The sequence below is a fragment of the Euleptes europaea genome, chromosome 19 (genome assembly GCF_029931775.1).
Source record: "Euleptes europaea isolate rEulEur1 chromosome 19, rEulEur1.hap1, whole genome shotgun sequence".
Taxonomy (NCBI): Eukaryota; Metazoa; Chordata; class Lepidosauria; order Squamata; family Sphaerodactylidae; genus Euleptes; species Euleptes europaea.
This window is the reverse complement of record NC_079330.1, coordinates 61,496-88,508: the sequence shown is the minus strand read 5'-3', so window position 1 is coordinate 88,508 and position 27,013 is coordinate 61,496. Positions and strand designations below refer to the sequence as shown.

General features: G+C 59.0%; 1 protein-coding gene across 1 annotated transcript in view; it reads left to right on the top strand.

The window, feature by feature from the left end:
- Nucleotides 1–597: 597 nt before the first annotated feature.
- CROCC (ciliary rootlet coiled-coil, rootletin) overlaps nt 598–27,013 on the top strand; it is a 36,645-nt gene continuing 10,229 nt past the window's right edge. Inside the window, exons 1-27 of the mRNA XM_056865459.1 lie at nt 598–928; nt 1,204–1,355; nt 2,335–2,481; nt 3,902–4,036; nt 9,662–9,847; nt 10,368–10,451; nt 10,904–11,007; nt 11,465–11,630; nt 11,761–11,867; nt 12,486–12,713; nt 13,710–13,806; nt 14,954–15,058; nt 15,185–15,415; nt 16,530–16,729; nt 18,448–18,630; nt 19,028–19,176; nt 19,689–19,831; nt 20,243–20,473; nt 21,056–21,249; nt 21,389–21,516; nt 21,816–21,985; nt 22,601–22,780; nt 23,567–23,701; nt 24,300–24,443; nt 24,593–24,831; nt 24,992–25,151; nt 25,794–25,961. Of these exons, the coding sequence (XP_056721437.1) occupies nt 598–928; nt 1,204–1,355; nt 2,335–2,481; nt 3,902–4,036; nt 9,662–9,847; nt 10,368–10,451; nt 10,904–11,007; nt 11,465–11,630; nt 11,761–11,867; nt 12,486–12,713; nt 13,710–13,806; nt 14,954–15,058; nt 15,185–15,415; nt 16,530–16,729; nt 18,448–18,630; nt 19,028–19,176; nt 19,689–19,831; nt 20,243–20,473; nt 21,056–21,249; nt 21,389–21,516; nt 21,816–21,985; nt 22,601–22,780; nt 23,567–23,701; nt 24,300–24,443; nt 24,593–24,831; nt 24,992–25,151; nt 25,794–25,961 (4,497 nt within the window). The remainder of the gene's footprint in view (nt 929–1,203; nt 1,356–2,334; nt 2,482–3,901; nt 4,037–9,661; nt 9,848–10,367; nt 10,452–10,903; nt 11,008–11,464; nt 11,631–11,760; nt 11,868–12,485; nt 12,714–13,709; nt 13,807–14,953; nt 15,059–15,184; nt 15,416–16,529; nt 16,730–18,447; nt 18,631–19,027; nt 19,177–19,688; nt 19,832–20,242; nt 20,474–21,055; nt 21,250–21,388; nt 21,517–21,815; nt 21,986–22,600; nt 22,781–23,566; nt 23,702–24,299; nt 24,444–24,592; nt 24,832–24,991; nt 25,152–25,793; nt 25,962–27,013) is intronic.

Genomic DNA, 27,013 nt, shown 5'->3' with positions numbered 1-27,013 from the left:
ACTTCAGGGTGCGGACTCAAACGGGCTTACAATCGCCTTCCCTCCCCGCAACAGACACCCTGTGAGGTAGGTGGGGCTGAGAGAGCGGAGACTAGCCCAAGGTCGCCCCGCCGGCTTCGTGTGTAGGAGCAGGGAGCCGAGCCCGCTTCTCCAGGTCCGAGTCCCCCGCTCGGAAGCGCGACACGACGCTGGAGCGGCAGCGCGCCTTGCAGGGCGGAGATGTAGGCGGGCTCGGGAGGGGCGGGGGCCGGTCCCGCCCCGCCCCCCCTCGGGCCCCGCCTCCCTCGGCCGGCCTGCGCCATGGCAACCGGGGGGGGGCCGGGCCGGGCCGGCGGGCAGCAACGGCGGGCGGTGGGCCAGGGCAGCAGCGCGCCGCTCAGCCGGAGCCATCGCGGCAGGTGACTCTGCGGGCCCACCCTGCCGCGCGGGGGGGGGGGGGCGGCGCCTTCTGCACGCGCTCAGAGGCGCCGCAGCCCGGCCCCCGGAGGAGGAGCGCCGGGCGGCCGTGCAGAGCCGGGACCCCCCTCCCAGCGCGGCGCCGCAGCGGGCAGCTCTCGGCCGGAGCAGGCAGGGCGGCAGGCCAGCCGGGCGCCCCCCATGAGCAGCCCGGAGGCCGAGCAGAGGCGGGAGGCGGCCGCGCAGGCCAGAGGCGCCGGGGGGCCGGGGGGCCGGGGGGGGGGGGCGAGCGCGCGGGCTGGAAGGCGTCCGTGGCGGAAGAGGCCCCTGCAGCGCCGGGCCGTGGCGTGCCGTGCCGTGCCTCTGGGCGCGTGCAGAGAGGGCGCCTGCAGCGCGCTCCTTCGGGCCGCCTCCCCGCCGCCGCCGCCGCCGCCTCCTCCTCCTCCGCGCGCCCCGGCCTCGCGGGCTGAGCTGGGCTGGGGGCTCCTCCTGTGCCCTGGGCAGCCGCGCCTCCGGGCCTGCTGGCCGGCGGGCAAGAAGGGCGGCGCCCCTTGTGCGCGCCCCGGGGGAGAGCCAGGGGGGCCCCGGCCGCCCGCCCGCCCTGCCTGCCTCCCTGCTGCCGGGGGGGCTGGGCTGGGCTGCGGCCCTTTGCCTGCCCTGGGCGGGGGGAGGAGGGGTCCGTCTGCCCAGACCCCTGGGGTGGGCATCGGGGGAGGCGCGTCGCAGGGGCCCTCCCCCAAAGGCCGGGCGGGCGGGCGGGGGGGGGGCTGCCTTCCCCGGGGCCCCTGGGGACTCTTCCGGCTGAAGAGACCGTGGCCGCTCCGGAGGGCAGCGTCTCCGCCTTGTCCCGGGCCGAGGAGCGGCCGGCCCAGCCCAGCCCGGCCCGCCTCCCACGTCCACGGCGGGCGGGCGGGCCCCTGGGCGGGCTGCGGGCTGGAGGGGTGCCCCCACGGCCGGCTGTGAGGGCCCCTTCTGCAGTCCGGCGCGGTGGGGCAGCGCAGGCAGCCCTTCCCCCACCCCCCTCCCCTCCCCTCCCCTCCAGAACCGGCCGAGGGACCCGCTGCGGGGAGGCGCTTTGCTGGGGCTTGAGGACCCTTCGGAGCAGCGGGGGCTGCTTGTGCCAGGGTGGGCGTCCCGAGGGGCACAGGCCTCCACTGGGGACACACCGCGGAGGAGGTGCGGTTTTGGGAGACCCGCTTGCACACTCAGACCCCCCTTCCTGGGGGGGGGGTTTGGCACGGGCACAGTGAGAATCCCAGGCCCCCCACTGCATGGGCTCCCAGCAGCCAGCGCCACCGGGGAGAATGGGTGGCGTCACGGGAGACCGGAGCATTTGGCCGACACGTTTTTCTCCGGTGCTGCCGGGTCCAACTCCGATCCCTTTTCTTGGGGCCCGAAGAAACATCCCCTCCAGGTTTGCAGGGTGCAGCTTGTCTCTTTTGAAGCCACTCCTCTGGGCACACTCAGTTGCATAGAGTGTGTGTGTGCGCGCGCGCGTGTGTCTTTTGCATTCTTCAAAACGGACAGCCGCCTGCAGAAATCTGGGGGGGTGGGGAGAAAGGTTGGCTGGTTCTTTTGTGGTTAAACAGGCCAGCTCTGCTGTGTGGCATTTTTTTAAACTACCAGGCCTGTCTTTGTGTGTGTGTGTTTTCCCCTCCCTGGAAGGCAGGCCATCCCGCTCCCGTTTTACCAATGGGGAGTCTTGAGCGTGGGTCTCCCAAAGCCACACCTACACGGTGTGTCCGCTGCCGAGGCCTCTGCATCTCAGAACTCCCACCCTGGTACAAGCAGTCACTGCTGCTTTGGCCTCAGCCCTGGCTTTCCTAAGAGGGGATCTTCCAAGTGCCCCCACCCAGTAGAAGGCAGGAGGAAGCCCCCTTATTTCTTCCCTGCTTGCCGCACAGTTGAGGCACTTTGTTCTTGTTTGGCAGACGCTAGCGAGGGCCCTCCTGGTCGCTGTGGAAGGCAAAGGCCTTTCTCTCCGGGGTTCCAGTGAAGACTCGCCACCCGCCCCGCTTGCCGGCCCGGATCAGAGAAATCATCACCAAGAACCTGACCGAAGGTGACAGAGAAGGTGTGGCTGGGGCGAGGTGCTGCCTTCTTTCCTGCTCTCCCATCGAGAGAAGCCGGCCACACCGGGAGTCTGGTGGTGTGTGTGTGTGTGTGTGTGTGGAGGCAGTGGCCTCATGGCCACTGGCCATGCAGTCTGCCGTGGCTCAAATACAGCCCTTCTGGCCTGAGGCACCTGTCCTCTGGCTGAGCTTGAGGACGATTCCCATGTGGGGGGGGGAGTTCTGGAGGCCCTGATCAAAGAGGCTTTGGCAGGCCAAGGGACGGAAGGTCAAGGATGCTCGTGCAGTTGAGCACAGGTGGCAGAGGGAGCCGGTTTGTGTGGGTGGGGTCACCCCTGCTTCTGTAAGCAGCCCTGAGCTAGTGCTTTCTGGGAGGAAGGGGGGCATGAACCTTTAAACAAAGTAATTCACAAAACTTTTCTACCTGGAGTTTGAAACGGTGGAGAGTGGGAAGCCGCTGAGATCCGGCGGAATGGAGCTTCTCCTCCACGGGGCAAGGAGAGGGAGTGAGCCCCAGCCGCTCCAGGGCAGGTGGCCCTTCTCTCTCGCAAGCGCTCTGCTTCTGGCACTTGCGAGCGGAAAGGCAGCAGGGGTGGCGCCCTGGTGCCAGTGCCCTGGTGCCAGTCCTCTGTAGCTGGCAGGCTTTCTGCTTGCATGGGCCAAGCTGGCACTGGTCAGGCTTTGGGACAGATGGGTGAGGACAGAGAAGCAGCTTGGTGAGGCCGGAGGTAGGACATAATGCATGTGGCGCTTGGTGTTAGGTTTGCCACCTTTTGGGGGCAGAGGATTTGGGATGGCACGTAAAGGTTGCTGGAGGTGTTAGGAAATCCAAAATAAGCTTTATGGAGAAAACACCACCACAGGATGAGGGAGTCCTAAAGTACTTATTTATCCTAATAAACGACAGGCTAAAATAAAGCCGCAGCACTTTTTAGTTGAAAATTAGTAGCGTCTTCCCTAACAGAAGCTGCATGCTGCTCTTTCCTGCGAGAGAAGCTAGAATGTTCATGGACTTTCCATGGCAGGTGGCACATGGTGGTAGTTGAGAAGTACAACAAACCAGTAGGGTCCCTGCACAGAATATGCGAGGAGAAGACCGTGTATGTATGGGGTTGGGAGGGAAATGGGACACAATAGTAAGTGACTCGGAGGGAGGGCAGGCGGGTCTGCTCCTAGTTCTTGCTCGTTCATGGAACCTTCTGGGAATTTCCCTGCCTTTTGGGGGAAAGAAAGATCTATTTGTAAGGAGCAGGTGCTGATGAACGATTCCCTTCTGTTTTATTGCTGTTTCCAGGTGTAGGGGGGTGGCGGGCCTGGCCCCTGGCCTTCCCAGCATTCCCCTGTCTAGGTAGCCGCGGTGCCTGCTGGGTGCTGAAGCTTCCCTCCCGCCCTGTGCTTCCCTCTCTCCCGCCCCTGTAGCCTTCCTCGCCGAGATGTCCGCCCTGCTTTCCCCGCAGGAGGAGAACCGCATCTTGCAGCAAGAGCTGTCGCGGGTGGAGGACTTGCTGGCGCAGAGCCGTGCGGAGCGGGATGAGCTGGCCATCAAGTACAACGCCATCAGCGAAAGGGTGAGTGTGGGAGCTCCACCACGGATCTTGTCCACCTCCTTCCTCAGAGTCAGGGCCTCTTGGCAACAGACAAGTGCTGGGGTGTCCAGGAGACACCACGGTGAGAGGGTGTGTGTGTGCATGGGAAGGGGGTTCTTCTCATGGGCCTGTGTTTTGCTTGGCTCCCCTTCCCAGGAGGGCACATTCTTTGCTGTTGCCTTAACATGTCCATCTATGAACATGGAGGCTTAGAGCAGGGGGGGGAAACCTTTTTCCGCCAAGGGCCATTTGGATATTTAGAACATCATTCGCGGGCCATACAAAATTATCAATTTAAAAATTAGTTTCTTGGGTGGTCCCAGCAGCTCCATACTTCTGCAAGGGGAGAAAATGTTCCTTTTCTCGGCAAAACAAACTCACATCCACCTTGAATAGAGGCTGTTCCTGTCCGCGGGAGGGGGTGGATTGCCAGTCTTAGATCCTTCTGAGCTAGAGATCTGCCAGAACTCACGAAGGGCCAGACCAAATGATTTCGCGGGCCTTAAGCAGCCTCCGGGCCTGACGTTCCCCACCCCTGACTTAGAGAGCACCATGAGAGGAAAAGAGCTATGCTCCGGGGAGCTTAAAGTCCAACTTCTTGGTGGCCGTTCCCACAAGCTGTTCCAGCCGGCCTTCTGGCCATCTTACTGGAGACGGCAGTGGGGCCTGGCTGAGCCCCTTGCCTGCTGCACCACAATCTAGCTCCCCCCACCCCTTGCACCCGGGAGCTTTGGGTTCCCCTCTTCCTTTTCTGGGTCGGGGGCAAAGGTGTTGCTGCGATGGGGTCGTTTCCGGGCTCTCTTTGCTTGCCATCCCATTGTACCATGTTCTTTTCCCTCCACTCTGTTGGAAGGGGTTGTATCCTCACTCCTGTGCGCAGAGAAAGGGGCCTGCTTGGCAGAATGCGTTTGTTGGCTGTTTGGGGGGGGCACTTCCCTCCACTCCTTCTCCCGAGCTCTTGAGCCTGCCTGGACATGTTTGCCTGTCTGAATGAGATTGGGGCGGGGGGGGGGGGGCTCACTGGGACTTGCCACCTCCAGTTAGGCCTGAAAAGAACTTGGAGCAGAACTTCAAAGCGGGGGCTGGAAGGCTTCTGCAGGGAGGGCCACAGCTCTTTGCAGCTCTGAGCCCTCATCTCGAGCTTGACCATGATCTCCTGCAGCAACCCTGTTAGGTGGGCTCAATATGGTCCCCCTCCCACATGCGAGTAAAGTGATGCTCCAAAGCTTACAACAAAGTCTGCTGCCGTATATGGAATGATGTTCAAGCTGGGTTCAGAAAAGCCTGCTAACGATCGGCTGTTTTGGAGGTCATTCATTCGTAGGGTCGCCTACGAATGAATGTGACTTGACGGCACCTGATGGCCACATATTGCAGGTGGGGAAGGCAGGCTGAGGCTGAGGGTGGGGCTTGCCTGGGGTTTGATCTGAGGACTTTGGGGCTTGGCCTCGGGTGTCTGAGCCGCCAGGGTGGACGGCCTGTTGTGGGTCTGCTGTGTGGCGGTTCCTGCTGCTGCATTACACGTTCTCGTCTGCATCCTCCCAGTGCTTCTGGGCCCTCAGCCCTGCTCTGGAGAGGCGGGGGCGGCTGGTTCAAGTGTCTCTCCACACCCTCTGCCCTGCCAGGAAGGACCAGAGATGCTGCCGGGTGTGGGGGTGGGGGGAATGGTGGCTGCCAGCCTGGATTACTTGGATTACTGACTCAGTGCAGCAGCTCTGATGCTTCCTGCATGTTCGAGCCTTGCACCTGCATGGCCATCCTGATGGTGCGCATATGCACACCCCCCCCCCCCAAGATACCAATGGAATACAGGGTGACACAAATATGCGCCTGGTTTCATTCCACACTATGGAGAGCTGGGTCTTCTGTGGAGATTTTCATCCGGGAAGAATTTGCGGGCATCCCTCAGAGCCACTGTGCTGACCAGCCGTGGGCATCAGGCGTAGAACAGCTGGGATAAATGGGGTGTTTTCAGGGGGGTTGCTTTGCCCTGTGGCGCTCCTCAGCAGTGGGTCTTTGCTGGGGGTGAGAGGGGCAGCCTGGCAGGAGGATAAGTCCTTTGGGAATATGGGATTGGCTTGTGCTGGCCAAGGCAAGGGGGGGGGGAAGCAGTCCCGTGGGGGGTGGGGGTCTTTTATTTTTTCAAGGCAAGGGGCCAATGCTCACATGCTCCAATAGTCATGGCAACCATCAGCAGGGGAACTTGAATGGGCTGCGGGTTGCTATGGCAGCAGTTGCCAAGATTATGGTAAACTTTGCTCAGACGCTCCACCCCCAGTTGCCAGGTCAAACCCCCCCTCCCCCACCCACACACACAGCAGATTCTTTGACCATGTGAAAAGGGGCAGCAACAGGAATTGCTGAAGCTGTGTGTGTGTGCTGAGGAGGGGGGGGAGTCCAAGCAGGCTCTTCGTGTTTAATTTGTTGCAAGCATGGGTGGCCAGGTGCTTTATTGTTGGGTCAGTTTTGCCAGGGGGTGGCGGGTGTAAGCCTTCTCCTGTAACATCCGTGCCAACGGCCTGTGAAGTTGGCAGGGTTTAAGCTGTAGTGCGGAATTAGAAGAGGGAAGAGTGGGGGGGGGAGAGCACAAATGCTTTCAGGCCACAGGAAAGCCCCACAGGTGTTGTTGGGCACAGGAGGCATTCTTTCGTTTCATAACCCCCCTGCAGGTCCCTTCTTTCCAGGGATGTGAAGATGAGCGGGGCAGGGGGGAAGGCTGGCTCTATTTTCCTGGTGGTTTGGGGCCCTGCCAGGTCCCCTGGTTCCTCCCTGTGAGCCTAGAGAAGCCTGTGCCAAGGAGTCCACAGAACTCTGCCAACGCGCAGGTCTAAGGCTTGGTGTGGTTTTGGTGCAGCGAACGCCCAGCCCTGGCGGTGGGGCACCTTCAGTGTGACAGCGGCCCTCCAGGGGCTCCGCAGAGGAGAACGAGTGCCTTGCCACCCTCAGTCTGGTCTGGGGGGTGGGGGGACTGCATTTTGCCTCCTCTGGCTGTGCAAGGCTGTCAGCTTTTCCTTTCTCTGGAGGGGGGGGCTTTGTGTCCCTCGAAGGATAGGAGATGTTTGGCAAAGCAGCTTGTGAGGAGGGTCCATCCCCCTCTGAGCCCTGCCAACAACCCGGGAGGCTGTACGTGAAGAAGAGAGTGGAACGGGCAAGTAATGGGCACTGGCAGGCGGGTCGGAGGGCCACAGAGCTGCTCGGAGGGGCTGCTGCCCTCCTGGCGGTCGGGGCAGATGTTGGCTTCAGCTTGGGGGCTGCCCGTTAGGGGTCGAAGGGCGCTTCTTGCTCAGTGCAGATCCTCCTCGAGATCTGTCTGTCTCTGCTGGGGGTGGGGTAGGGGTGCTTCTGGTGGCCGGCAGGAATGATGCCCAAAAGGGGCTTGAGTGGGGCATGGCCTTCAGATTCTGGCTGAATGGATTCTCCCCTTCCTTCCCCTCTGCTCCCCTCGGTCTCGGCCCTGGTTCTCTGACATCTCTGGCTGTGCAGCTGGAGGAGAGTCTGCTCCGGAAGGGGCTGGAGCCCGTGACCAATGCAGATGTGCATATTCGTCCCCCCCGCTCCAGAACAGCTGCTTCCCTTTGCGGAGGAGGGGGCCTGGCCTGGGGAAGTCTGTTTTTTGCGTTGTGCTGGGTGCGCTGGGGAGGGGGTGGTTCCTCCACATCTAGGGATGTGTGCTGCAGTTTTGAGTTCTGGCAAGTACCCCATTCTCCTGCCCAGGCTAATGAAGCCTCTGAGTATGTGCAGAATGCCGCCACCACCTTTACCACTGCACACTCCTGTCTCTTCCTCCGCATGTGGGTGTCAGCTCCCAGGTCCCAGGGAGTGACTTGAGGCAGGCGTGAGAGAGGAGGGCCCCAACGCCCAGCGCCTGCTTCAGCTTCCAGGCATATGCCAGACCTGGGCCATTGGCTTGGCTGACATGTTCACACCAGGCGCCAGGGAAATGCTGAGCTGCCGTACCCGGGGCCCTTGTGCCCTGGCAGCTCCCCTCCTGCCAGCGAGGCTTCTCTCTCACACACCCCACACACATGCCTTCCTCTGCCTGGCTTCCCCCAAGTTCCTGTGTTTCTTCAGGCCTCGCTCTTCACAGACGTTTCCCACAGGTACCTGCTTTTCAGCCCACGTCCCACTCCTTCCTGTGGCTTTTGCTCTCTTGCTTTAGCAGCTTGGTTCTCCTGCCCGTTGGCACCAGCCTCTGGGATCCCAGGGCCTCTCTGTGTGCTTTCCAAGGTGACCTTTCACCTCCCCTCTGAGCATTTGAAATACTTCCACTTGTTCCATTCCATCAGGGCCAGAGAGAGGCAGTAAGAAAAGAGTTGTTTGTAGCCAGTCACACCTGTGTGTTTGTGCATTTGGAATGGTTTCCCTGCTAGCCAGGAGGCCTTGTGGGAGGGAGGCAGGTGCCTGGGTCTGTTTTTTCGCCCTGTCCTGTGCGTGGCTAGTGAAGGCGAGTCCTTGCGTGTGTGCGCGTTGGGGTGAGCCGCTGCCCTCCGGGAGCCGGCCTGCTTTCTCACTGGCCTTGCCCTGTCTTTTGATGAGGAAGCTGGAGCAGCCCATCCACTGGAGAGCAGAGGGGCTGAGTGGCCACCAAAGGGAGATGCCGCTGCGGAGGCGGTGGACGGAGAGGGTAAGCCGAGAGGCTGGGCCGCATGGGGCTAGTGGTCAGGGTGCCTTTTCTGGAGCCAGGAGCCTACTGGCCACAGCAGCCGGCCAAGGACAGGGCAACGCTTCTGCCACCAGGGAAAGGCGGGATATAAATAAGCGTCAAGAAATGTGTGGCGGGGTGGCATGCCAGGATGCCCTCTCTCTCTGCTAGGGGAAGAGAAGCTCCCTTGCTGGGTGATTTTCCTTCTCAGAAGAGAGCAAGACGTCATTTTTGTGCAAACCCCCCCCCCCCAAAAAAAATCTGGCCCAATGAGATTTCCCAGGAAGCCGCCTTTGAGTGAGTCAACCTTCCCCCCTTCCTCCCCCAGTCAGTCTTGTCTCCTCTGACAGGCAGCAGCTTTCCGAGGTCTTGGCTAGAGTGGGGTCCTCCTCGTGACCTTAGTCATTTAGTTACTTTGCTTTTACCCCAAAGCAGCTGACGTTGTTTTCTTCCCCTCCATTTTACCCTCACGGCAATCCTCTGAAGCAGGATGAGGTGAAGAGTGTGCGCGACCGGCCCAAGGGTTCACTCAGGGAGCCTCCGCAGCAGAGTGGGAATTGGCACCGGGGCTTGTCAGATTGTAGCCTGATACTGTAACCACTGCACCACCTGATCCTTTTACCTGGAAATGTTGTTGGGGGCTGAAGGTTGTACCTTCTGGATGCCAAGCAGATGTTCTCCCCCTGAGCCAGAGCCCTGCCCCACAGCTCTCTGGGCAGGTGCTTGGAAGTACGAAAGCTATTCTGGGGATTGTGGAGAGCCGCGCTCACAGTCTGCGTCCACCCAAAGAGCCACGGGGCCACACTGTGCCTTGCGCACAACCCTAGACACACTCAATATAATATTTAACTACAAGGGGGAATGTGCAGGCGTGGTGCAGGATCCCCTGGCAATGTGTTTGGGGCAGAGGCCCTTCCACCCAGGGTACGCTGCAGGGGGCTTGATCCACCTTTCCTTCCGGGCAGCTGGAGCAGGCGCTGCGCCTGGAGGCAGGGGAGCCGGAGGCGCTGGAGAGCCAGGGCTTGGCCCAACACAACATTGAGCTGCGCCGGCGGCTGGAGGAGGAGCAGGCGGCCTACAAGCGTAAGCTGCAGGCGTACCAGGAGGGGCAGCAGCGGCAGGCCCAGCTGGTGCAGAAGCTGCAAGGCAAGGTGAGCCCTTGGCGCTGGGGGATGCTGGGCGGGTGGGGGTGGGCCTCTCTTTCCCCTCTGGCTCGCAGCTGGGCTAGTGGCCGCTCCTGTCACTTCTGTGGGTCGACTGCTTTCTAGTTCCCCTGCCCCCCTCTCTTGTGCTCTCAAGGGCCCTGCAAGGCAGCATTTGCAGGGAGAGGGGCTGAGGTGGGGGCCGTGTGACTGCTCCAGTCCAGAGGGTCCAGCAGGCTTTTGGACCACAGTCCCCAGCATCCTGAGAAGATGGGACAGTGCGACTGGGGAGGGAGGGGGGCTTGCAGCGCAGGGGTGCTGCAGGTGAATGCACTGAGGCTTTGGAAAGGCAGAAGCAGGACACGCAGGGCCTGGTCCGAGAAGTGAGTTGGGACCGGGGATCTGTGGGGATGCCTCCCCACCCCAGTCCTCTTGGGGTGAGGACAACATGGAACATTTGGTGCTTCAGCCTTGGGGGAAGCGGTGCGCACTCACCAGCGCTGGTGAACTGCTTCCTTTTCCTCCGCAGGTCCTGCAGTATAAGAAGAAATGTTCAGAGCTGGAACAGCAGCTGGGGGAGAAACCGTCTGAGCTGGAGCAGCGGAGCATGGTGGCAGCGGTGGGCGGGGTTACCCCTCTCTCCCCTCCCTGCAGGCTGGCTGGGGAGGGTTTGCTGTCCCACTAGGTGCTGCTGCCAGCACCGCCCACCCTGCCCTTGGGTGGCCGCTGTTGGACGTGGGGATGCCGCTACGTGCAGTTTGGCTCTAGGAAACAGCATAAGAAATGGAGGGTGGTTGGCACTACGGATGTGTCCTGGTTTTGATGTCAAAGTTCTCCCCCATCCCTGCCCCTGCCTGAAAGAGTCTTGGCCATTGTAGCTGGAGGACAATAAGGCTTGGTATGTGGACGAGTGGCACTCTATGCATGCTCAGAGTTGCTTCATAGGGCTTAGGGGGCATGAGCGTAGGCTTGAATTGAACTGTGTGTGCTGTGATGGGCTTGGGGGGCAGGAGTTCTGCCCCAGATTGCAGGGCTGAGCGTGGAGCCCAGGCTGTTTCTCCTTAGAGCTGCCAGGACCTTGCGGAGTCCCGCCTGCATCGTGAGGAAGAGGAGCCCAGCAGCAGCGACCTGGAGAACGCTCTCATCCGCCTGGAGGAGGAGCAGCAAAGGTTGGGGCGGGGTGGGGCGGGAGGCCCTGCATTTGGGCTTCTTTTGTCATGTGGTTGCTCAGGGTGCTTCTCTTGCGGTGTCTGGAAAGACACTTTTCAGAGCACAGATGGCCACACTTTGGACCGCTCAGCAGCAGCCCAGCCTCTCACCACCCTGAGGGGCACCTGAATAAAAGGAGAGGCCGTGTGCTATAGGGGCTAGAATGCTTGACTAGGACCTGGGGGGACCCAGGTTTGAATCCCTGCTCTGCCATGGAATCTCTCTCAGCTTGGCCTACCTCACAGGGTGGTTGTTGTGAGGATGAGAGGGAGGAGGAGAGACTGCCCTCTCCCCATGAGCATGTTGGGCGATTGAACACCTGTTGCTGCCCTGGGCTCTTTGCCCTTCTGGAATATCGGCATGGCACGTAACAGTGCCCAAGGAGACACTGAGCAAATGTTTTATCCTGATGCCTAGGAGTGCCAGCCTTGCCCAGGTGAATGCCATGCTGCGGGAGCAGCTGGAGCAGGCCAACACTGCCAACCAGGCCCTCAGCGAAGACATCCGGAAGCTGACGGCGGATTGGTCGAAAGCACGGGAGGAGCTGGAGCAGCGGGAGGGGGAGTGGCGTCGGGAAGAGGAGGTGTGGTGGGTGTGGTGTGGTGGTGGGGGGCTTCACTTCCCAGGCTGGACACAGACTTTGGCTGGGGGGGGGGGTGAAGGGGTTGTCTGTTACAGCAGTGACTGAAGTCCTCTCTGTTTTTCCTCCCTAGTCGTTCAACATGTACTTCAGCAGCGAGCACAGCCGACTGCTCAACCTTTGGCGCCAGGTGGTGGGTTTCCGGAGACACTTCAGTGAAGCGAAGACCATGGCAGAGAGGTCAGCGCTGAAACCCCGTGGCCTCTGGGCCTCAGGCTCTTCTGCACTGTGGGCGTCAACTGTTCTGAAATGGCTTGAAAAGCCTGCTTTGGAGGGGGAAAGGGAGGGAGCTTCTGGCCTCGACCAGGGCTGCGTGTACTCTACAGGCAGGGGAATTACAAGCACGCACCCGAGGCACCGGCATTCTGCAGCCTGTGTAAATGATGCATGAATAGTTCTGCTTCTGCTGCCAGAGGGAGGGGGCAAAGAGCCATAGAAGGCACAAAAACTGCTCCTCAACCGCTGGAAATCACATGGGGGACCCCCCCCCTTGTGTATGTGGCTATTGGGCCAGACATTGCCACATAATTTCAAGCCTATCTTTCCAAACAAATGGCGTGGAAGTTTACTTTACAAAATTACTACCTCAGGATGCTCCATTCAGCCCCTCCACCCCAGCTCCGGTTTGGCTTGCGGGAACGCCGGGCCTCTTCCTGGAAACTGCCTTGATGGTGTCAGACTGATGGATGTATGCAGTCTTCATTTATAGACAGAGACACGATTGTAATGGGGGGGGGCTTGCTTTGGGGCAGGGGTGCATCCCACCCCCTGCCAGTGATGTTACTCTCTCCCCGGCAGAGATCTCTTGGAGTTGAATGGTGAGCTGTCCCGGTGCAGCCGCCTGGTGCACGCCGCCTGCCTGAACCTGAGTGGCAGCCTCCGTCTGTCTGAGAGCAGCGCCGGCGCGGCTCTGGAGAAGCAGGCTCTGCTCACGGCCCAGCTGGAGGAGCAGCTGAAGGACAAAGTCCGCGACATGATCCAGCTGCAGGTCAGGTGTGATGCAGAGAAGGCTGAGCTGAGCAGCAGGTACGTCCTTGTGGGGGGGCAGGGAGGTGAGGGGGCATCAGAGCCCTTGGCACTGCCTGGTTGTAGATGTGCCAGCAAGCTGACCCAGGGCCAAGCCGCTCGGTGCTCCGCTTGACCAGCGTGGTGTCGTGGTTAAGAGCGGTGGACTCTGATCTGGAGAACCGGGTTTGATTCCCCACTCCTACATATGAAGCCAGCTGGGTGACCTTGGGCTAGTCACAGCTCTCTTAAAGCTCCCTCAGCCCCACCTACCTCACAAGGTGTCTGTTGTGGGGAGGGGAAGGGAAGGTGATTGAAAGCTGATTTGATTCTTCCTTAAGTGGTAGAGAAAGTTGGCCTGTAAAAACCCGCTCTTCTTCTTCTTCCTTCTTCTTCTTCGCTTGCCACAAGTTCAGCAATCAGCCTTTGGGTGCGAGTTCAAAGAGGTCTCTGGCCACAGGCCTGGGAAGGTCTCCGGAAGAGCCGCCCTGCCCCTGGCAAGCCAGTGCTGGGCTGCTAGTCAAAGGCAGCTTGATGGGTCCCAAGTAAGGGCATCCTCTGGGCACCGTGGGTCTGCCCAAGTGGTTTCCACAAATGATGCTTCTGTCGGGCTGGGCTGGAAGGTTGTCTTTGCGTTTTCCTTTGTCCACGAGGCGAGTGTGAAACTGCCGTTAAGCTTGTCCATTTACTTCATTGGTAGCCCATCTTTTTTGTAGAGACTCAAAGCAGATTGGTACTGTTTTAAAAAGACACAAGGGGAATACAGTGCAGTGCAGTGCAAGGGAATACATCGAACATTGCAGTAAAAACTGGTGAATGTCATGAGAAACGACTAACCCATGCCTGGAGAGCTAGCTACAGCGTTGACAGTCATTAACGGCTGCACACCCTCTTCCCCTTCTAAAAAATGCCCTCCTGACCCCTTCGTCAGGCTGACCTGGGCAGCAGGAGTGGCTCGGCCTTAGCCAGCCCAGGGCTGAGCTCTCGCGTCTGCTGCCTGTGCTTCCCCTACTCTAGAGTCAACGAGATCACCTCCGCCTTAGAGCGCCTGAAATCCCAGAATGCAGAGAAGGCCAGCACCATAGAGAGGCTCACCCTGAAGCTGGAGGCCCAGGTGAGTGGGAGAGGGAGGGGGGTGGTGTGGCCCCAAGAGACAGGGTTCAGCTGTGGGGGGGGGGGGCTGGGAGCGGCACTCAGAGTCCTACCAGACCCTGTGCCTCTGTTCCAGCCTGCCAGCTGGTCATAGCCAATGAGAGGCCGGCCTGTCTTGTAACGGTTCTCCGGCACACTTCCCTATTACCCCACACACTAGCGGTGATGGGTTGAGGTCTTCTCCCCTAGCGATACCCTCTATCCCCAACCTCGGAGAAATGAGATCAGCCATTGCAAGGCAGTGCCATGAATTCCAATGTTGGAGAGGCGGTGGGTCAACAGATTGTGGTCGACCATGTCAAACCCTGTCAAGAGGTCGAGCAATCATAGCAGCGCTGACCCGCCTCGGTCCAGTTGCTGACGGAGATCGTCTGTGAGGGCGACCCACGTGGTCTCCGTCCCGTGGCTGGGCCAGAAGCCGTATTGAAATGGGTCAAGAACTGATGTGGCTTCCAGGAATGGCTGAAGCCGCCTGGCCCCTCTGCTCTTCCTGCCGCTGTACTCAGAATTGGCAGGTTAGAAACTGGGTGGCAGCTGGCTGGATCTGGAGATGTTTTTTTGAGCGTAGGTGTCACGACTGCCTCCTTCAGAGACCCTGGGAAGACCCCTGGATTCAGGGATAGATTGGCAATGGCTTCCAGTACCTCCATTGCGCTGGGCCTACGATGCATGTAGTCGGCTTCACTGCAGCCAGGATCCTGTCCACGTCAGCCCCCAAGAGCCGACTGAATTTGTCCCATGTAGGGCCAGAAGACGGCCGAGGGCCCTCCAGCTCACTTACTGTATCAAAATTGGCTGGAGGTCGTGGTGGAGCGACGGGGCTTTGCCTGCAAAACAGCTCGCAGAAGCCTCACAGCTAAAAGTCAAATTTCTAATCTTTTGGACATTCCCCAAAAGGGACATTGGAGATCGAACTACCCTCAGCAATTGAGCCGGGCGGGAGCTGGCAGAAGCAATGGAGGCTGAGTAGAATTATGCCACTAAGAGGAAGCAGGTTGCTGCTACTGCACTTTGTTCCCTGGCTATGTCAGCCTCCACTGCATCAAGCACAAGAAATGCATTTGGGGACGGAGCCCCCCGCTTTGCTAATCCCACCTGTCTGACCCCAGGAATCTGCACGTGCCCAGGAACAGGCAGCTGTTGAGGCCAAGGAGATGGAAGCCTTGCGAAGCGAGTCGGAAATGCTGCAGCAGACACTGCGAGACCTGGCTCAGGTAGGGAGGCAGGCGACGATCCTCGCACCCCGCCAGATGGGCCAGGCCGCTGGCTCTGTTGAGAGCGCGGGGGCCGGATGAGCAGGGCACCGGAGCACGGACAAGCCCCTTCTTCTTTCCCTGCAGGCTGTCCTCTCCGATGCTGACAGTGCCGTTCAACTCCCGTCCACTGAACGGACGACCGATGTGTTGGACAGTGACGCCACTGACTTCAGCTTGCGCGCCTTGTCCAGCAATCTCCGGACACCGTCCCCACGGCGGCGATCCTCCCCCCGCCGTAGCCTCTCCCCGGTCTTCTTGGACTCCACGTTTGTGGCAGTGCGGTCTGCCTTACACAAGCGCCATCTGCAGCTGCAGGTGAGGAGAGGGCCGGGCCTCTGGTGGGCCTGTGGTTGCTGGGTGAATGTTAAAGTCAAAACAGTGATGGGAAAATTTCAGGGGCAGGGGACCCTGTTTCTTTCCCCCAGGGACTTTCCCAGTGTTTCCAACAGACAATTTGGTAAAAGTCCTGTGAAAGATTTTCTCTTTTGGAATGAATGAATTACTTTTCAAAGCAAAGGTTTAGACACCCAGAATGGACATTATGAAGATTTTAATGTGAAGCAATCTGCAGCATTTGATAATGACCGTTCCTGTATGTACTGCAGACATTCAACATATTTTAAACTTGCTTGAAATGCAAGTAAGTTTGATCACAATATACGGTGTGTTACAAAATTTAACTTGTTAGCTAAATATGTTCCCAGCCCTTTTAGAATTGTATGAGGCTGTTTCTGTGCAGTTTCTTCTCTTCACTACAGAACTTGTGTTTTCTATTTTCCACTTCTCTTTTTTCCTGCCTGTTGTTTTGCAAAAACGAAGATGGGTGCACGAATACGGCTGCCCAAAGATCCGTCGTTCGCACTTCCCTTTCTGTCTCTGTAGTACTGGGGGATAATTAAGGCATCGATCCTTTTAAATTCATAAATATGATGAATGGCATGATTTTTTAAGTTAATTAAGTTATAAGTGATGTATTTTATTGTTAAAGTGGTAAAACGTGTATTATTTTTTATTATTTTGTTTTATTTTGTGTTGTGAGCAGCCTCAAGCCGGCCTCTGGAAAGCCATCCCGTACAGATTCTCAGTTAATTATTGGGGTGTGTGTGTGGGTGGGGTGCAATCCAAGCAGCTCCTCTCCTTTGCCCCCGCAGTCCCGCTTAGCTCCACATTTTTGGTTTCTGCAGTTGCAGCAGGCATGCCTTGTGCTTCTGGGCAGAGCTCTTTATTCATAAGGGCTAGAAGCTTGCTTTTGTATATATACAAGGAAAGCTGACGTTGGGCTCTCACACAGGCTCACTTACAACCTCAGACACCACCCAGGGCCGGTCGGTGGGATCCCGTCTTTGGCCATAGCCAAAGGCTGCATGCCAAAGGCTTCCCGCCGGCCGAGTGAGGCACAGAGTGCTTGCTGCTTGTCCCCCCATGGCAGGAGGCCCGCAGGAAGTACGAAGCCAGCCAAGAGCTGATGGCCTCCCTGAAGAGGCAGTTGGCTGAGGGCGACCGAGAGCGCTGTTCCCTTGAGCAGAGGGTCCTGCAGCTGAGGGACGAGGCTGCCGGCCTGGCACAGGCCAAGGAGGATGCCCTGCGGGATGCCAGCCGCTTCCAGACATCAGTGGACTTTCTGGCCAGGTGGGAGAGCTTGATGAAGCTATGGCAAAGGATGGCTGCTGTCAGCTGATGGCCAGCGTACTGTCCCACAAGGGAAGCCCCCTCCCCAGTGGCTTCTCTCTGAGGAGGCTGCTTGCTGTCTCTCTGGGGTGCAAATGAAATGACATTCCTCTTGGAGGGGGCCTCTGTCTGCTTCCTTTGCTCTGCCTGGCAGCACAGAATGAAGGGTGCCTGAACTGTTTGTCTCCGCTGCCTCTCGTAGATAGCCAGGTGGTTCTTGGCAGGTGGCGGCAGTCCCAACTAGAAATATCAGCTGTGTTTCTAGTTCTGCACAGCTTTTCTTTGCAAGAAGTGTCCAAGGAAGCAGAAGCCCACCTGCTGCTGCTGCTGCTGAGAGGGAAGCTGGGCGTGGATCCAGGGGGACCAGAGTTCACATCCTTGTTTGGCTAGCGCTGGGCCACTTGCGCACACATGTGCTCCCCTACGAGCTGACCTATATTTCAGGGCTGTTGTGTGGAGGAAGGGGATGCATTTTGTAGGTAGCTGTTCCTGGGTACGTGTCTGCACCCTTGGGTGGAGGATTCTCCCTCACTGGGAGGTTCTTCAGACAGACTTTGTAGCGATCAAGGTTTTTGCTCGCAACTTCAGAGAGCTGTGACCTGAAAATAACTCAAGGCTTTTGCTCTTGGCTGCTATTCACAGTATCACAATTCTCCCCGTTTTATCAAATTAGAAAAGGCTTACACCTCATCCAACCTTGTTGATAATACAATATTTATTTCTCAGGACATAGGTCCTTGGTTCTCTATTCAGGTAACCAGCAAATGAATTGACACCTGTTTGAATCTTTCTAATTTTTATTAATTAAAGGAAAGGTTCTTTTTAAGAAACAAGACAGTATAAAATATGGTACTAATATTATTGAACTTATACAGAATGTAATTAAGCAGGCAAGTATAATCAATTCTCCTAACATTAATTTAATGCATATTAAAACTAGTCTGTTAGAATAAATCAGAATTCAGTCTCTTATTCATTGCTCTTAAGGAATATCAATTAGTATCAATTAAGGATCCTAATACCTTACCAAACAAGGGTCCTTCAATCTCTGAGCCTCAGTCCAAGGAAATCTGATTTGGTCCTCAGATTCATGCATAGTTACAGCAAAACTTATCTATCTGATCAATCTCTGAAGTCACTAATCACAACCATGTGACTATTGCTAAATACCTGGTTGGCTATTATAATAAGCAAGTCAGCATAAACACATCTATTCACTTTATCACATGATCAATACATATCTGAAATAGCTAGATAGAAGACCAGAAGCTATCTCATCAAAATAACCTTTTCAAACTTTCCCAAAAACTTTCCTCCATTACATCAGCTAAGAAGTAAAACTGCAAGCAAAGGATGGCATAGTTAACAGGTATCTCCTTGGACTGGGGATGAAATCATTGCTACTGCGACAGCTTGATGGCCATCTGTCATGAATGCTCTACCTGTGGATTGCCTGCTTGGAGCTGGGGGTTAGACTAGATGGCCTCTAAGGGATCCCTTCCAAAGGGCTGCCCCCGGTCCTAATACAGCCTCTCTGTTGCCCACTTATTCCCTTTTCTGATTCTCTTCACTGTGCCAGAAATGGGCTTATGAGCAGGCAGCTACAGGGATTGGGCCCCGTTTTTACCCATAAGTGGTTGCGGGGCATCTCACTCACTCACTCCCCCCCCCCACGCCAGTGAGAAGACTGTCCTGGAGAAGAAGCTGGAGGCCCTGCAGCAGAAGTTCGATGCCTGGGGGCAGGAGAATGAGGAGCTGCTGCGGTCCAGCAGCGACCTGCAGTGCCGGTGCGAGGCCCTGGAGGCAGAGAAGGCATCTCTCTTGGTGGACCGGGAACGAGGCCGGAAGGAGGTCGAGCGTGGGTGGGTGAGCATGTTGCAGTCTCAGGCAGAAAACACCCCCACCAGGTTGTTGCTGGGGTGAGGAGGCCACCGTGGGGCTGGGCCACAAAGCCCTGCTGCCTTGGCAAATTCCAGACTCAGCAAGAGAAAAAACGCCTTCTCCTGTCTCCGAAGGAGGCCAGCCTCCCTCCCTCTGGGAGACCCTCCATGCCCCCCAGCATTGTGTGTCTGTGTTTTCGACCTGAGGAGCCGTTCTGGGAAACCGCAAAGCCTTGGGACTGTGGCATGCCCTGGGAGACAGGGCCACGCACTGCGCAAGCCCATGCATTTTGCATGTTGATCGGTCTCTTTGGGATGTCCTCTTGGGGTGACTTTTGCAGGGTGCCTGTGACCCCCCCTCCCTGGTTGCCTCTTGCAGCCACAAGCAGCTGGAGCACCTGGAGGGGCAGAGGTCAGCCCTGAAGAAGGAGTTGGTGCTTGTCCGGGAGGCCCTCAACAAAGCGGTCCTGGAGAAGGAGGTGGCTGAGAGTGAAAAGCTCCAGGGTGCCGAAGCCCTCGCCCAGGCAAGTGGTGTATGGGGTGTGTGGGTGGGGGGTCTGCTTAACAGGCCTGCTTGCCCTTTCAAGGCACCCTGCCTGTCGTGGAGGGGGCTGGGGGCAGACCCGAGGTCTTAACTAAGCAATGCTATGCATGAGGGCCTCTGTTTGTACTCTTGCTTCAGAGTAGGCATTTGCTTGGCAGATGCTAGGTGCTCCCCTTCTGCTCGAATGGGGCCCGTGGTCCCGGGGTGTGGGGAGAGTGTCGTCAGGCTTTCCCTTCTGCCCACCCAAGCAAAGCCCGGGGCTGTCCTGGTGCTGTTGGCTCCGTCGGTGGGGCTTTTGTGCTTTACGTGGCTGCACAACATCCTCTGCCCCACCGGCAAGATGCCCTGTGGAAGCCGCCCTGCATCCCAGAACCAGGAACTCTGTCCTGTCAGAGAGGCCCTGCCAGTGACTCGGGTCCGGGCAACTGTAGGAAGAGGCCTGGGATCTCGGTGGGTTGAGCAGCTCGCTGCCCCTTCCCCCCCCCCCTTCAGGCAGAGGTGAACCATGCTGAGCTGGAGCGGACCCTGAACAGGCTGCGGGCAGAGGAGGCCTCCGTGCGGGACTCTCTGGCCAAGATGAGTGCCCTGAACGAGGGGCTGGCCCAGGATAAGGCAGAACTCCACCGCATCATCGGCCAGGTATGGCCTGGGAGTGTGTGGGGGAGGCGGCTGGAGGCGTGCCGTGTCCTGCACCCTGGCCACCTCTGCTTGGTTTTCAAGGAGGACAAGAGTGCTCTCTCCTTCCAGAGGGTGGGCAGTGTGGGCAGTGGCCGGGTGGGGTGAGACGCCAGTCCGAAGGTGGCAGCTGAGTAGTGTTTGCAGGGCTGCCCTCCAGAGCGTCTCCCCCCTGCCTCCGCAAATGAGCAGCTCCAGACTGACTGAGCCAGGCGGTGCCCCTTGGGACAGAATGTTTTGCGCCCGGGGGTGGGGGTGGGGAGTATGGTTTAATCGTGGCTGGTTCTGTGTGGCCGCAGAGGAGCTCTTCCTCCGCCCTCCCCTCCTGCTGCCCGGGGCTGGCGGTGATGAGCTTCCCTTTCCTTGCGGGGCCAGCTGGAAGAAGAGAAGGCGGCCCTCCTGGAGGCAAAGCAGGCGGCGGAGCAGGAGAAGGCCACGATTCGGCTGGAGCTGGTGCGGCTGGAGCAAGAGAGGCTGGACCTGGCTGCGCAGCGCCAGGCCGCTGGGCATTCTCTGCAGGCAGCGGAGCAGAGCAGGGAGAAGCTGGAGCGGGAGCTCTCGACTCTGCAAGGGGAGCAGGAGCTGGTTCGAGGGCAGCTGGCCCAGGTGAGCTGCAGCACAGCCAGGCGGGCGCAGGGCAGGCCTCCAACCCTGCCCGCTGCTGAGCTGAGCTGGGAGGAGCTAGAGTTGTTCTTGCTGCTGCCAGCTTCAGGGGTGGTACCGGGGTGCGTGTCAGTCAGCAGCTGACTTTCTTCCTGCGGGTGAGCCCTGCTGCAAATTCCCTGCAAGGAAGCCTTGCTCTTTGCATGACCGCCGCTTCTTTGAATGCGAAGGTAGCTGTGGCAGAGGCTTCCAGGTGCTAAACGTGGGCCCTGAGCGGCCTTAGGAGCGTGCAGTTTGCTGAACCTGAGTTGCCAGGTAGTTTCTTGAAAAGAGCACCTGCAAGACTGATCCTTTCTTCCTGACCCCAGTCCTGGATCTCTGAAGGCTGCAGTGGTGTCAGGGGAATGCACTCTGCCCATGCTCTGAGGCATCATCTCCACTTCTTTGAGGGCTGAACTCTGTTTCCTGCTTGACCCTTGCAGGAGGGATGGGTTTGGGGGGTGGGGGAGTGGCTGTGGGAACCAGGCCAGGTATCACAGGCGGAGGCCGGCTGCGGCCTCCTTCTCCCCTCCCCTCTCCTCCCAGCTGTCTCGCCAGAGGGATGCGGCCGACGAGGCGCTGGCGCAGGTGCGCAGGGAGCTGGAGCGCCACAGCGAGGCCTCGCTCCGGGCGGCCAAGGAGAAGGAGGGGCTGATGAAGGAGAAAGCCAGCCTGGCTGTCCAGCTGGCCGCTTCGGAGCGGGACAATCGGGGGCTGGCAGAGGAGATCGCAGGCCTCAGGTAGGGGGCAGCAGGGGGTCCCTTGTGCTGTGTCAGCACATGGTGGAGAGTGCGTGGGGCTGGCTGCGGGCTCCAGGGGCCCTTGGTGGCTCAGAGGGCTCTCACGGGCTCTCCTTGTGGTCTTCTGGACTTTGTCCAGGTCAGAAAAAGATGCCTTAGAGACGACCCTCTTTGACGTCCAGCAGCGTCTGACTCAGGTGGACGACCGGAAGGAGCAGCTGGAGTCCCAGAGCCAGGCCTTGCGTCTGGCCAGAGAAGCCCTGCAAGGTGGGTGGGTGGGTGGGGGGCCCCTCCCTCTTGCCCCCTGTGGGGCCCCTCCCTCCTAGTGGGGCATGGGGGGCCCTCCAAGAGAGACCTCTGCTTGTCCTTTTCTTTCTTTTCTCCCGGCCGGGCAGAGGTGTGTGTGTGTTTTCTGTGGGTGGGGTTCTGTGAGCAGGGGGCTGAGAGGGTCCCTCGTGTCGTGCTGGATGCCCCTCGGACACTTCCCATCTGCTGCGGCCGTGGTTCCTCCTGTGGGTTGGGCCCCCACCCCCACCCCCGTGCTGACTTCTCTCCGTCTGCGGCAGTGGAGCTGGGCAGTGTCCGCCAGCAGAGGGAGGCTGAGGTGAGCCGGCTGGAGAGGGAGCTGCAGCTCCAAGCCCAGAGGTGGTCTCGGGCGGAGGAGGAGGCCCGCACCGCCCTGAGGACCAGGCAGGCTGCACACGAAGAGGATGTGGCGCACCTTCGGAGGGAGAAAGTACGTGCAGCGTCAGGCCAGGTGGATTGGGGCCACAGGCCTTACTGGTTCCGGGCAAGTTTGTGCTTTAGCCAAGCAGAGCAAGGAGTGGGTGCTGAAAGTCCCACGTTTCGCTTGTTGATTCAGATGGGATTTCAGGCAAACATTCTGGTTGAAAAATGCAATTTTTAAAACCGCGTTGGATCCGTCTAGTCCAGTTTCCTGTTTCAGTCAGTGACAGCCAAGCAGGTGCTTCTGGGACGCTCAGAAACAGGCAGCAGGCCCCTCCCCCACTGCCCTCCCAGCACCAGGTATTCAGCGGTAGACTGTTTCTGAGCATGGAGGTTCCATGTAACTAGTATCCGTTGACAGAGACCTAATGGATCAAATCCCTTGGAAAGCCAATGACCATCGCCTGATCTTGTGGCAGTGAGTTCCAGAAGCTAGATTCGCCAAGCTTAAGGAGGGAGGTGGTTGCTCTTCTCCCTGGAGGGCTTGAGTCTTTCTCTGCCTCGGCCTTTCCGTCTGAGTGCTGGTGCTGGGACGGACGGACTGGGAGAAGCCACTCTCCCCATGGACTGAGGCCTGGGCCACTGACGCCACCACGCCTAGCTCTGGGGATGCTCTTCCTTGCAGGAGGCGCTGAGGAGGGAGCTGGAGGCCCAGCGGGAGGAGCTGCTGAGCCGCCTGACACGGGAGCAGGAGGAGCTGCTGGCCGGACACCGGGCCCGGGAGGAGGAGCTGAGCAAGGCGCTCGCGTCTCTGCAGCAAGAGCGGGACGAGAGCCTCTTGCTGGCTGAGCACGAGAAGCAGCAGGTGGCAGGGGGGTGGCAGGGGGAGGCAGGCGGGCGTCACCGCGGGTGGACCTGGGTTTGTGGTGCCCCGACATCCCCAGGACCCTGGTCCTGCCGACTCCCAGTTGTGGTTGCTGAGCTGTTGCCAGAGGGAGGTTTGAGGTGGCAAATCTCAAGAGGTGCCATCTAAACTCCAAGGCAGGTGGGGGGGAGTCTGTGGACCCTCTTCAAGGGGGAAGGATCTTTTCCACAGGGGCATCAGGGCAGGGCAGGACTACTGGGGTATATTTCCTTGCATTTCCTTCATTTTCTATACTTTTGTAATCCCCCCACCCCTGGGTTTGGGTTTTCAAATGATGTCCAGAAATGTTTTGGTTCAGGGGGTGGGGGGAAGAATGCATGGGAAAGGAAGAACTGGAACAATCACTTGGAAACAGCTCCCACCTCCAGTGAAGCCACAGGGCACCCCGAGTGCCCGAATAGCTCCACTCAGCACACACGCATACACGCCCCACTGCTGCAGGTGGGCCTGCCTGATGCCCCGGCGGGGGATGCCTTGCGTGTCTTCAGGCGCTGGGCCTAAGAGCCGGTGGAGGATCCCTTGGCTGGCACCGGGCGGGCACCCAGGGCCGTGTGGTGGCCGCACTCAGGCATCCTCAGGCGTCCCAGGCCAGGAGGGCGGTGGGCTCTTGGGAGAAGGTGGGGGGGGTGCAGAGAGGTGAGCCAGATCCACCAGGCACCTGGGTCTTGGTCCCTCTTTTGCCCCGCTCCTGGCCGCCTGTGACCCCGCCTTCTGGCCCATCCCTAGGCCCTCTCCCTCATGGAGTCAGAGAAGACGGTGCTGATGGAGAAGCTGTCGGGGACCCAGCAGAGCCTGGCCGGCCTGACCTTGGAGCTGGACAGGCTCAAGCGAGATGCCCAGAACCGGCAGGAGCAAGAGCGGGTGGGTGAGGAGGCCGGGGGCGGAGGTTCCCTGGGGGGGTGTGGGGGGGTGAAGCCTGGGTATTGGTGGAAAGCACATTTCGAGCAAAGCTGCCCCACTGTGAGCAAAGGTGCCCCTGCTGCCATGGAGCTTGGCCCCTTTGGCAGCGGCTGGCATTTGGCCTTTTCCGTGGCAGCCGGACAATAATGAAAGAAGCTGCCCAGGGAGGTGGGCGGGCCGGCCCCCACTTTCGCTCCTTAGGAGGCCGCTGAAGACTGTTACGTTTAAGGCGGTCCTAATTGGAGTCTTTAAACTGTGACTTTTGTGTGGGGGGGAAGGTTATAGGTGGCTGTTTTTATTGTGTATTTATATTGTAAGCCGCCTTGAGTTCCGTGAGAGAGAAAGGGAGCCAATAATAATGTAACGCACCCTCCCCCACCCCCAGACTCTGTGGGGCTGCGCCCCCCCCTTCGGCTGTTCCTCATGCCAGGATTATTGCCCCTCCCACCACCACCACTGCAGGGGGGGTGGAAAGCCGGTTTCCCAGGCAGGGCCCGTGGGTGCTGGGGGGCTCCAGGCACCAAGGGCTTGGCTGTGTGTGTCATCCCCCCCACCGCAGGCCACAGCTGCAGCCTTGAATGCGGAGCTGCGGGATCTGCGCAGGCAGCTGGGGGAAGCCGTGGCGAGTCACAAGCAGGAGGCGAAGGCGCTCCGTGACCAGGCCCGGGATGTGGGGAAGCAGAAGGAGTTGGCCCTCCGAGAGGTGAGCAGCCAGCCCGGGGGTGGGGGGGTGGTTGAGGGGAGAAGAGCCCTGCTGGATCAGGGCCCCCAGCCTGGCCTCCCCCTCCCTGCTGCAGCCCGGAGAAGGGCCCCCCACGTTGCTTCTTTGAGTGTTGCCCGCTGCCCACCCAGGTGGAGGAGCTGAGGATGCAGCTGCGTCTGGTAGAGGATGCACGGGACTCCATGCGCCAGGACCTGCTGGAGACTCAGCACCAGGCGCATGAAGCCCAAGAGAACCAGGTGATCCAGCGCAAGGAGACCACGGAACTGCGCCGGAGCCTGAGCGATGAGGCCAAAGAGAAGGAGGCCCTGCAGCGGTCCAATGCAGAGTTGCGTGCCAGCGTGAAGCGTGCCGAGGGCGACCGCGTCAGGTGAGGGAAGAGGGGGCAGGGGATGCCCCAGCGCCCCTGTGTGGCCTGAGCAAGGCGTCCTCTTTGTGTCTGGTCTGACTCGCTAACGGGGGGTAGTCCACAGTCTGCGCTCTCTGACTGGGCCTTTGATGCTGGTTGCAATGTCCCTGCCTGCCCCCAGTTTGAAGCGTGCCAATGACGAGAAGGAGCAGAAGATCTCCATCCTGGAGGAAGTGTGTGCCGCCCTGGGCAAGGAGGCCACTGACCTGCGCAGCAGCCTCCAAGAGGTGGAGCGGTCGCGGCTGGAGGCCCGGCGGGAGCTGCAGGAGCTGCGGCGGCAGGTAGCAGAGGCCAGCCCAAGGACTGGAGCCTGTGCCATGGGTGGGCCAGGTTTCCCCAGCCGCAGGGTGGTGCTCCGGCCTTAGCTGCCTGGAGTGGGTGAGGAGTTGGAAGCAGCATGCTCTGCTCTGACCCCCCCCCCTTCCCCAATCCCTGGACCTCTCTGTGCCTGGGTTGCCCTGGATGTGTAAATGAGGAAAGAGGCGAGGAGGGTGCCTGTGAGGCTTTACTGCCCCCCCCCCACATTTCCAGAATCCCAACCCTTGTGTGGTCTTTTTTATGCTGCCCTCCCTGTGCATGTACACCCGCAGACGTTTGCTCACTCTCTCTGTCTCTTGCATTGTTCTTCCGGGCCCTTTGGTTGGTTGTTGTGTGCTTCCCTCTTCCTCCAGGACTCCCCACTCTTTGTATCCCTCGGCTAGAGACCGGCAGCCCTTTTGCAGAGGGTGCTTGGAGAGAGGCTTCCCTCACTGGCACACGCGCAAGCGTTGGCCACAGAGGTTGGGCTGGTTTCTGAAGCGGCTGCCACCCGTGCCAAGCCCGCCTCCTGCCTGGCCTCAGTGTCCCCATCGTTTCAGCTCTCCTCTGCCTCCAGGCCGTGCCACCTTTGCCCACTCAAGTGGTGCTGTGTTGTCGCTCCACAGGTCAAGATGCTGGACTGCGAAAAGACCAAGAAGAACCAGGAAGTGGCCGAACTCCAGGCCCGCATTGCTCGTGACGAGCAGCAGGAGGAGGAGAGCAGAAGGGAGTCCTTTGGCCTCAAGCAGAAGATCGTGGCCAGCGAAGCCGGCAGAGAGTCCGCCCGGAAGGAGGTGAGCTCCAGGCCCCTCCTCACAGGTCCTGCCTGGGCGCTTGGGTCTGGGGGTGGGGAGCGCGTCCAGCCCTTCTGGGCCAGCTGCCGCCGCAGCCACCCCCTTGCCATTTGAAGGGCATGAAGCCCCTCTTCCTGCTTGCTTCTTGCCTTTTCTCTCACTGGTAAGCCCACGTAAGCTCTTGATGTAAAGCGCGGTTTTCCAACTCGTGTACCAGAAGAACAAAATTTAATTAAAACATTAAATGCTCTTGTGATTCCTGAAATCCCCACCCTTACAGGGGGCTGCCTACCTATGCCACTGGGGAGCAAGCCTGCTCAGAAGTAATTCCCATGCTCTTCAGTGGGCCTTACTCCCAGGAAGAGTGTCTTTAGGATTGTAGCCCTATGCAGTACCACTCTAACCTTCCTAACCAAATAACTGCTGCTGGGTACAGATAATTCTGCCTTGTCTCTGCACTGTTTGGGCCCTGCAAGTATGAGAGAAAGGGGTCAGTAGCTCCTGACAGGGCGGAGTAATGTGCCGTCAGAGGGGGGTGGCCTGTTGTGTCTGCCTGAGTCTCTGTTCTCTTGCAGAAGTGTGCCTTCATCCTATTAAGAGATTTGTGCGGAAATGCAGCTGGGTGGACTCTCTTGGAGAACGATATTTCCTATATACTATTCAAAAGTGAACTTTTTGGCCTTGAACCTGACTCGGTCTTCCCATTTGAAATCAGGAAGAAGGGACCTCTGTGATCAGGCGTTCGGGCAACATGGGCATAAAGTCTAGGAACAGGACAAAACAAGAGCCAGCCTGGCTGGATCAGCAACCGCAACCAAGCAGCTGTCCTGGAGGGCCAACAGACAGGGCGGAGAGGCCCTGACGGGTCTTCCCAGCACTGGAAGTCTGTGCCTTGCCACCTCTGTATACAAGGGCCCCTTTTGGTCATCTTGGCTAGTGGCCACGGAGGGTCTGATCCTCCATGAATTTCTACACTTGTAGCCATCACGACATCCTCTGGCAGGGAACTTCTCAGTGTGAATTACTCACCGAGTGAAGCAGGGGTCCCCAAA